This window comes from Equus quagga, chromosome 7, assembly GCF_021613505.1.
Source record: "Equus quagga isolate Etosha38 chromosome 7, UCLA_HA_Equagga_1.0, whole genome shotgun sequence".
NCBI classification, from domain to species: Eukaryota; Metazoa; Chordata; class Mammalia; order Perissodactyla; family Equidae; genus Equus; species Equus quagga.
Window position 1 is genome coordinate 113611193 of NC_060273.1, and position 11169 is coordinate 113622361.

At 42.4% G+C, this 11169-nt stretch overlaps 1 protein-coding gene across 1 annotated transcript in view; it reads right to left on the reverse strand.

The window, feature by feature from the left end:
• LNPEP (leucyl and cystinyl aminopeptidase) overlaps positions 1 to 10519 on the reverse strand; it is a 94620-nt gene extending 84101 nt beyond the window's left edge. Inside the window, exon 1 of the mRNA XM_046665736.1 lies at positions 10335 to 10519. Within this exon, the coding sequence (XP_046521692.1) occupies positions 10335 to 10353 (19 nt within the window). The 5' untranslated portion in view covers positions 10354 to 10519. The remainder of the gene's footprint in view (positions 1 to 10334) is intronic.
• Positions 10520 to 11169: the final 650 nt, after the last annotated feature.

The window sequence follows — 11169 nt, forward strand, 5'->3', positions numbered from 1 at the left end:
AATTCCTAACTATTTCAACCCTACCTAACGGACAAAATATATTCAATACCTGATCTAAGACTGAAACAAGCCCTACTTGTATGAATAATGAGGTGTTACATATTACATTTGCTTGAAGGAACCAGAAAAACATATCTAAGCCAGAATTAATTTGGATGTAGAAATGAATAGTTCTTCTGCTCTTAGGCAACACTTCCCTGAAACTGTTACAAATGCATAATAATTGTTAATAAATATGAAATGCAAAGAATCCTCTTATACTGGCCCCAAGCCTTTAATAAACAAGACGCAAGACATGCTATTTGTTCCCCAATTTTCAAAATCTCATTATGGCTGGAATATGCCCAAACCACCACGTATATTAGATCTCAGCTAACATCAGAAAAGATTTTGAGTTTCTGTATACATTTTAGTTTGTTAACTAAAGATATTAAAACATGCTGGTAATAACCTTAAATACGAATCACAGAGCTAGTGAATGAGGAGCCAGGATTTGGATGCAGCAGTCTGAACTGCTCTTCACTACGACGCTACACTATGCAGTAGTCTTACAAAATGAGGTAGATTCATGGAGAGAGCTCCAAAATGAAAAAAATAAAAGTACAAAACCAAATGTATCTAAGGAAAGCAGTGTGGGACGGGACCTGTGCTTCTCCAAGTCTGACAGTTTTCAAAGAGAGCGTACTAATTTGCGACTTCAATAAACCTTTCAGGGAGCCAGCCCTGTGGCGGAGTGGTTAAGTTCCCGTGCTCCGCTTCGGCGGCTCAGGGTTTCGCCATTTCGGATGCTGTGCGCAAACATGGCACCACTCATCAGGTCATGCTGAGGCAGCGTCCCACATAGCACAAGCAGAGGCACTCACAACTAGAATACACAACTATGTACTGGGGGGCTTTGGGGAGAAGAAGAAAAAGAGAAGACTGGCAACAGTTGTCAGCTCAGGTGCCAATCTTTAAAAAAAAAAAAAGGAAATGAATGAATATGAAAAGTTCAAAAAATAAAAAACCTTTTGAAATTAATTCTTCTGGAATGTAAGCTCCTCAAGGGCAGAGACCATGCTGCATTCCTATTTGTACTCCAGCTTTAAGAACAAAGCTTGAAACAAGTTAGCATACAATGATACAATGAAGGTATATTTCAGTGTATTTATTTGAGGGGGTATCTTTTTAAAAACTATCACCTTTTAAAAAGGAGGATGTGTCAAAAACAAATTAAAAAATACTTGTTAATTGAGGCAGTTTAAAACGGTATGCCAGAAGAATCCATATTAAAATAGTCACTCTAGGGACAGGCCCAGTGGCGCAGTGGTTAAGTTTGCATGCTCTGCCTTGGCAGCCCAGGGTTTGTGGGTTTGGATCCCAGGCGCAGACATAGCACTGCTCCTCAAATTGTGCTGTGGTGGCATCCCACATAAAACAGAGGAAGACTGGCACAGTTGTTAGCTCAACCATAATCTTCCTCAAGCAAAAAGAGGAAGCTTGGCAACGGATGTTAGCTAGGGCCAATCTTCCTCACACACAAACACAAAAAGTCCCTCTACGCTTCTTCTCTGACCCTCACTCCTAACTCCCCAAGAGAAGAATGAAGCAAAGGAGACATGGAAAACTAATTTTGGTTTGTTATATTTTTAGTCTGGGTGATAAAAATATGAGATGAAGAAAAGCTATTCGCACGTAAAAAGGAAGAAATTTAAAACAAACAAAAAAAGGAGAAATAACCAAAAGAAAGAAGAAAATAATCAAGTAGATTTGAACCCCAGTATTATCTGGTTTCAATAAAATAAAGCCAAAAGCATTCATCTTCTAAAAACTTTTTTGTACAACATATTATTTATATATGTATATACACACACACACACACACACACTTCTGTATTTATTTTCTCTAGTTGCTATCCACAATGGAATTAATATAGAACCAAGAGAAAATATAAAATTTACAATAATGTACAAAATTCTAATAATAACCATCTAGTTCTACTGAACAATGAGCATTCAGAAACACTGTCGATTCCAAAAATGAAATGCTTTAGTTAAAATTCTGGCCAAAGCACACCTAAAAAGCATCAAGTTAACAAGTGCAACATGATATTCCATGGACTAAAGAATAGAGACAAACAGTACAGAATACTTAGAGTATTTGGTTCCTTTATCCTTATATTTACCATTACGACAATGATGAGAAATCACATCAAGATATGCCATTTTATTCACTTAAAAGTTAGCCAACATCCTTGTGAGGGAAAAATAAAATTATTTTAGTTTAATATTCAATTTTCTTTCCCTTTTCTAGGATAAATTACTTACCCTAACGTTTATATCAAATTTGTCCTTCAATCAAATTTACAATCTTTATCTTATAGTTTTATTTATTTTTTTAATTTCCTCATAACATAGGTCCCACAGTCCTTGACAATCCTTAGGGCATCTATTAGAAAGATTTAGCTATAAAAAGTAATTGAAATTGTCAATGATGCCTAAACATTTATACTTATTAATCTCTCGGGCAAATCTACATAGCTGCAAATATCTTCGCATGATCTAAAGTTAAAAAGTTTGTTTTTAATTCCATCAACTACCTGGATATAGTTTCAAAAGAATCTTAACCTATCATTAATTCCTTATTTAAAATGAAACATGGCATTAGGCATAATGCCTGACTTATTTAACAGCAAATGCATGTCACTGAATGAGATCTGCAAAGGAAATTTATAAGAACTCTTCAATGCATGCAGAATATTTACGAGTTAAAAAATACCTCGATTGGTGAATAAATTTGCTAGGCTTGATCTCAGAAGGATTTGAATAAAGAACTATTTTTCTGATAATTCTCTGAAATACTTTTCCTTATGACTCATCAGACTGATAAAACACAAGGTAAATGATGGTCTTAAATCTCTACAGCAAACTCTGCCATCAATTTACAACTTACTGAGGGTCACTTTAACTCATTAAAAAAAACAGTGATGCGCAGCGGTTAAGTGCGCACGTTCTACTTCTTGGCAGCCTGGGGTTCACCGGTTCAGATCCCAGGTGCAGACATGGCACCGCTTGGCAAGCCATGCTGCGGCAGGCATCCCACATATAAAGTAGAGGAAGACGGGCATGGATGTTAGCTCAGGGCCAGGCTTCCTCAGCAAAAAGAGGAGGACTGGCAGCAGTTAGCTCAGGGCTAATCTTCCTCAAAAAAAAAAATAAATAAATCAAATTAAAAAAAATAGAGATGATTATCCAAAAGTCTGGGACTGTAACCATATTTTTTTTTTACCAATAGTCATTGTCATTTGATTATCTGTCAAGAAAAGCTGCTATGCGTGATTTCTTCAGGTCTTTATCTCAGTAGTATTTCCTGAATTGGCAATTACTGTAATTAAAACAGAACTACATACTGAACTGCGATAACAACTGCACTCGAAAAAAGCCAGCCACACTTTAGTGAACCGGTACTTATTTCTACCTAACTCAACGCACTATACTTATTATCTGATCCCTAAGTCAGACCAGACCCTCCTTTCTACATTTGATTATTTTTCTGTGTGCTTCCTCCAACTGGAAAGTCACCAAGCCTCTCAGTAGCCTATATTGATGCAGATGGAAGTGAGGCTGCTGTTTTAAAGAGCAATGCATTTCTTATTCCTACTAAGATCCAATACTCTATGCTCAGTCTGAGTTGTTTTCTTAGTCTAGCCACCCAATTCAGACACTGAACAATTTCAGTGGCCCAAAGGGTTTAGGTACTTAACATTTAATTTAAAGAGCAGAGAAACTACTGCTAATAAGTACAAGGGGGAACTAGTTCAAACTCATCAACATGATCTTCATAAATCTAGGACAGACTAGTTCCTCCAACCAAGCCCCAAGGGCCTAGCACCCTCCCTTACTTAACCATTGAGGCCCTTCGACAATTACGGGACAAGAAGAAACTAGACAAGTTTTGCACTACTTCTGTCTTCAAATCACACCACCAACACCAACTTAAAGAAAGATTTAGCTCTTCTTAATCACTCCCACTAGCTCCATGCATTTTCCTCTCAAGAGAATCTTGAAATGGTGTAATGCTGTTGAGGGGATGACTATTCCAACAACTGTTTTAAATCTCATAAAATAACAGTTTCAGCTGTGAGAAATACCATAGTCCAAAGCCTCCTTGCCCATCACAAAGTTCCTCCATGACACGAAATGCCATCTCAGGCAGCTGTGTGGGAAACACTACCACACAGGCCTGGTCATCATTTGCTGTGAGATCCAGGAAGGAAAGGAACACACTCAACCCACAGAGGTATAAGTTCTCTCACTGCACTTTCCATTCTCCTGCTCCTTATGAAGCTCTCCCCAGAGAAGCATCATGGAAGCCTTCTTTAATTCCCTTTATCCCAGATCATCAGTTTGGCCTTCCCCTAATAGCACTGGGGGGTCTGGAGAAGACTTTGGACCACCCAACCCCCCAATCCACAGAAGTCCAGACAATTGGCTTGAGCTTTGTTTTGATGACTGCATTCTTGAAATATGTGAGAGGAATACCCAAGAGGACCTTCATTAAGCAATACACACTAAAAGGAAAAGAACTTCAAAGGGTCTTCTACAGTTGAACTTGATTCTCCATTGTTTGTTCAAACTCCCTTGGAAGCTTGAATTTTCTTTATTTGGGGAATGAACTGGTTTCCTCCTAGTTTAGATGCTAAGGTTGGAATTTTAAAAAAATTAATTCGTTCATTGTTCAACTATAAGCATCAACAGAAAAGTGAAGCAAAACCAGGCCATAAAGAACAGTGATTGCTACCACGATGGTTCCACAAGGTCAATAGCTCTATAGTCCTCTTCATATTTTTTTTCTTGACATCCAAAACATTCAGGAAAGTGAACAGTCCTTACAAGTGACCATGAATTTTCTGACTATGAAAGAGAGAAGTACACAGTATGATGAAACTCGTGGCAAACGTTTTCTGTCTCCTTCCAGGGCCTCCAAATGCCAGTCTTAACTCATTCATCCTCTGACCTCTCAATTCCTTTTGTCCAACCAGACCCATCTACCTCCCCTTCCAACCCTAACTCTATCTTTCAATCTCATACAACAGTGTGCTGCTCTGCAAATGAGGCTCACTTCTAAGCCAAAGACTTGTAAGGCTCAAGGTATGACCATTTTGAAACTCTGCCTATCAGCTTCCTCCTCTACCTTAAATCTCTACTTTTCTTTCAACTTCATTACTAATTGTCTTAAGTCTCAATTTTCCCTAAAGATCTTTGGATTCAAAGTCCGACAGGTGCTGCCAAGACAATCATAAATGGATTACAACAATGAATCAGGTTACAAGGGAATCCTGATGACCATCCCATAGACACAGAAACTCTTACTGTCATATTTACTGCACAGAAACACCAGGGCAATGGGCAGCCTCCTCTACAACGGCCACTAGATATAAAAGGAGCTGTACCACCACAAGGGCTCCAAAATTTCCCTCCATTCCCAGTTCTAGTTTCCTGTGAACAATCAGAAGAGGTGCAGATCTAGGGATTCAAATTAAAACAAACAAACAAAAGAGTTTCACTGGTTGCTCCAAATAGTATTATGGAAAGGCTCCTCCGATGGTTTTCCAGACTCGAGGTAACTAACTGACAGAACATGGCTGCACAGTCCTCATCTCAACTGCCAAGAACCATGGGCCTAATCTAGCTCCATCCAACACCTAGAGTAACCCTGGCCAAACTCCTCCATATCTCAATTTCCTAATGCTTTCACAGAGAAGCTTCAAAATGCTGCTGTTTCCTAACAGGAGTACTACTCTAAATCATTAGAAATGTAAACTTACTGGCGACAGATGTCATATGAACAGTTTATAAAGACAATTCTGCACATTTATCTCATAATTAGAAAATTGTCCTAAAGTTTCATTCCTTTTTGCTTCTATATTTGTATATTTTTATATTAACACGAAAACATTTCATTTCTCTGATTGAGGTAAGCATTATCTGATGACACAGGTTTGTGATTTTCTTATAACTGTGTCTAGTAGAAAATCTACTTTTAACTGGGCATTTAAAAAATGGTGTTTGACTGAATTACTGAGGAGGAAATCATTCCTGGCTTACCGTTTATATGATAATTTCCTTATAACCAATCTTTCTGGTTATATATCTTTTTTTTTAACATTTCAGACAATGATACAGCATTTATTTATTTATTTTTCTTTCTTCTCCCCAAAGCCCCCCAGTACATAGTTGTATATTTTAGCTGTGGGTCCTTCTAGTTGAGGCATGTGGGACACCACCTCAGCATGGCTTGATCAGCAGTGCCATGTCCGCGCCCCGGATCCAAACCAGCAAAACCCTGAGCCGCCAAAGTGGAGCCCACGAACTTAACCACTCAGCCACGGGGCTGGGCCCTCTGGTTATATATCTTTCAGGCTGAGTTCTCAAGGATCATCTACAGATATATAATAATCACCGGTTTTAACTGTATCTAAAATATGTTGTCTATCTTGTCTCAAGACACTCTTTTTTAGAAGTTGTTATGTAAAGCAAAGAACTTTTCCACTACTGCTTTCCTTAAAAACTAGATTGGTTTCCAGTTACAGCCTCAACCGTTGACTATTGAATGATGTTAATGCTCGATTCCTATATAGTCCTATTTCATTTAACTGACATAAAAAACTTAAGACAGAAGGACAAAAACAGAATTTAACTTATATTCCATCACATAGAAAAGCTATGATCTTCCATTTCTGAAAGGTTTTCTCTCAATGTGGTAGTTTATCATAGAAAAGAAATATATAAACAAACTGTGGTAAGCTCACATTTTTGACAGATGATGCTAAAAATTTTTAAAAAACAGAAATGCATACCTATAGGACAACTGTTATTTGTAAGATAAAAAGATGAAATCACAACTTTATACTGCCTTACAACCCAGACTTCCCATCTTAGAAGTTGGGAAATACTTTCAACTGGATGCCAGTCTGAAAACAAAAACAAAAATAGTCTTATAAGACAGCAAAGTCCCCTTGTCTGATTATGCACCAGGCTGTAGTACTAAAGTGATTCCTGGGGGCTTTGTTCATATGAAAAAAATGACAAACTGTTTAAGTATTTTTTAGTATTGGGACTTCAAAATATCAATGTTTTTCCACCCTCTAGATTTAGTTCATACCAAACCACAAACTAGAAAGCATACGGAAGAAAACATATACGTGTGTGTGTGTGTGTGTACAGGCACGAAAAGAAGTCCTTCTCCATCAATATCCTTCCAAATCCTGAATTTTCTTACCTAATAAACTTCTCAAAAGCTCCCTTCTGATGAACACTTCTAGTATCCTCAAAATGAAGTCAGAGATTCCTAGACCCAACCTCAGACCTCCTCAATCAGATTGTTAGAATGAGCCCTGGCATCTACATTCTTTAATATAAATTTAAGTTACTCTGAAATACCCTAACCCTGCATGCAAATGAGGACAAATAAAGCTAGACAATTATCAAATAACTACTTGTCCCAATCTAGCACATCTATCAAAAGACCTGGAGAGTTGCCATGGATTTTTTTTTGTTTTTTGGTAATACATAAATCACTACTTCCTAATAGTTTCACCTCCACCTGCCTAACAGGACATAAAAGTCACTTCCAAACTAATCTTGCATATTGGTCTAGCACATCTCTCTCCCCATAAAAAGTCACCAAAGATCCAAAGCCAGACTGGATACTCAGTCTTCAGCATAATGGTTAGCAGTCTCACCCAAGAGCAACACCAAAAGTACCTCCTAAGCCAAATGGGAATTCCTGGCACTAAGGTCCTTCCTTCTAATCCCTTTCTGGGGAAGTGCATATTAATTGGGTTACAGCAGTAGGTTACCTGGACAGTAGGATGTTCATCAAATGAACCCATTATCAGCATGCAGAGAGCAAGGCCCAAGAAGAATGAGCCATACTGGCAGCAAACAAGGAAAGTACAGAAAGCCCTACTGGAACAGATGAAGTACTGAAAGTCAGAACGACAAAACAGAAAATAAATGTGTCTCCCTTACAAATTTATAGGTCAGAGGGTAGCAAGATTTTAACTGAAAGATATGTGGTCCTGAATTACTGAAACTTTTTGTTAAGCTCTCACACCTCTCTCCATATATAGGGATATAAGAGAAAGTGTAAGTGGTGAAGATTTTATTAAAATAGGATGAACGTGTAACAACAGCCAATACCAAGCATAATAAATCCTGCAGTTATAAAGTCTATGGATAATGAAACACTCTGCACCAGAACACCGAGACCTAAAGGAGAAGAATTAAATGTACATATCCTTTGTACTCGAAAGGATTAAGTACAAAGATAAACATACTTTTCACTATACCATATCCTGCTTGAAGACAATAGAAAATTCTACAGCTATCAAAAGTTCTGAAATAAATAACCAATGCTTCTTAAACCTGAAAAGTACCTCAAATTTCTAGGAGCTAATTTCTTGTTGACTTTAGAAGTTGTAGTTTCTATTCGTCTTGTCTCTCGAGGAGTGATTAACACATTAACTAAAATGATGCATTGCCAAACGGTCTCCAGCACAGACAGTGAAAATCTGGAACATAGATAAGAAAGGACTGAAAATCCAATTTCCTACATGAAAGTTGAAGCACTCCTTCTTTTTTGTTCTCCTCTCTGGGACTTTTCCATTGCCCTTCCGAATGTGACAACTTTCAAATATTCACATCTGGAGGAGCATATTCTAAGAGGGGAGAAAAGGCCCCAATTTTAAGACTTGAGAATGTACTGTCATTCTGTAGGCACAGGTTCACCAAATAAGCTAGCAACAATCTTGAACAATTGGGTGACTCAGCCTTCTGGGGATTTTTTTTTTTAATTGCATGAAAGTTCACACTTAAAATCCTACAAACATGGAAGCTCCAAGCAGCCTACCTGGAACAAAGAAAAAGCCTTGGCATATTCATTTGAAAGGATTTAATAATTTGTATTAAACACGTTTTACACTAACGTACTAGACGGTCTCTAAGGTTCCTTTCTGCTCAAACCTTCCTTAATTCTCTTAGTAACTTTACCAGACTATTCTTAGAGCCTTAGTAGTAATTACAAATAGAACCTGAACGAGAAAGAAAATTCAGAAGTAAAGTTATCATCATTAAGCCTAATGAAACGGCGCAGACAAGAAGATGGCAGTAGAATGAAGCATTCTGAATCAGGCACAGGGAAAACAGAATGAGCAGTGCGCAGTCCCATGAACGAAGCACAACACACAGCAAAGTCTGGCAGGGGTTTGGGATAGTATAGTGGCCAATGTTTCTGTCTCTTGGGTGGCAAGTGACCCACCCAAACAGAAGGAGACTTTGGCTTCTATGAATGTGACAAACCATCCACCTGAAGTAAACAACCACTCGCAGGAAAACATAACCAGAGAGTGAGTGAATCCTCTAACTCTAGGGTAAATTCTCCCTAGCAGTTTTCGTACTTTCTATCCCCAAGGGGAATCGATATACTCAACGCCACAAAATGGTAAGACATCTCACCCCTACATTGTGACACGGGCACTTCGAGTCCAGACAAAAGCCATCGTTGTAACTAGGATGGGATTTATTCTCTCCTTTCGGCAAAGGGCTGTGGCTGTTGGCAGGGCATCCTGCAGGCTCCTGCTTTGACTCTCGCCTCGTCACATTGTGATATCACCGTGACGGACCCTTGATATTTAAGGAATCTTGGACTGAAAAACTGCTATAAGCGGGAGCCGGGGAAAGGAAGCCTGAACGCCCCGCGGAGTGCCTCCGCGACAAGACAGGAGGGTGACAGCGCGGGCAGGCACCTCCCGGCACGAGCAGAGGTGAGCCAGCCTTTCCGCAAGTTCCTCTTCCTTCCACCAAATTAGCCCGCCAAGCCCCCCACCCCCACCGCATCCTATGAGAAAAGTCACGCCGGCCGCTCGCTGAAGGAGAGGCGGACAGCGCCTGGCGCCACACACAAGTTGGCTTTGGCAGCGGCCGCGGCTTAACCCTTCCTGCCCGACCCCGCCTTCCCCGGGGGCAGAACCGGGAGGCCAACTTTCCCGCGGCCCCCTCCTCTGCGCACAGCAGCCCAAACTTTGCCGTCGCCCACCTGGCCGCGCAGCCAAGCGTCGGGTCCGGCGGCCCCCGCGCCCCCGGCCCCGTTCGGCGGCGGCACTGACCTTCACGCCGGTCCCCCTACCCCGGCCGCGGCCCGCCCCCCGACCCTCCAGCTGCCTCCCCCAGGCCCCTCTACCGCCCCCAAACCCTCGCGGGAACCCCGCGGTGGAGGCGACCCCGCGTGTCACGACCGCCCACGACCCTCTGGGCCCCGAGAGTCCGGCCCGGCGCCTCCGGCCGCCCACTCACCGTTGGTGAAGGGCTCCATCTTCCCCCCGCCGCCGCTCTCGACCGCCCGAGCGCCCAAGCTTCCTACTCCGAGAGCTGAGGCGGCCCTGCCGACTGAGCATGCCCAGCGAGGCCGGGAGGGCTGCGGGGAGGTGCCGCGAGGGGCGCCGCCGCTCCGGGTTTTCGCGACAGCTGCACAAAGAGCGAAAGAGGCTAGAGGGAACGAAGCCGCGCAGCCCCAGGCGGACTCCGGGGAGGACAGCGAGGGGCGCGGAAACGCTGGGGGGCGGCCCCGTGGGCGTGGCCTGAACGAGCCCCGCCCCGCCAGGAAGGCCGGCTGGTCTGGTTCTTCCCCTGCCCATAGCGGCGTTCAGTCAATTCAGCAAATGAGACGGCCTACTGCGTCCAGGCCCGCCCGGGTCCTAGGCGCCAGGAAACCGAGACTCCGCCAGCAAAACGTGGTCATTGCCCCGTGGAGCGGACATTCCAGGGAAAGGCAATAAACACAGAAGACACAAGAGACTGAGATAAATGCCCCGCTGAACATTAAGTCGGGGTGATGTGATGGAGAGTGAGTGCGTAGCTAATTCAGATAACTTGGTGAGGAGAGGCCTCGCTGGGAGGTGCCACTGAAGCCGAGATCTGAAGGCAGAGCTGGAGCCTGCGGGCGACGGTCGCTCCCTGGACTGCGAAGCTCGGTTTCCCTGGGGGAGACTGGCTCCGGGGAGCCCATTTTGCCAAGGCTCGAAGGAGCCGGGGCTGAGGGTTGTCTCGGCAGGGCTGCCGGCCCACGGCAGAGCGGTCCCAGCGGTCGGAGGCCAGGAGAGTGATGGCAGGGCTGGGACCCCCGCGGGGC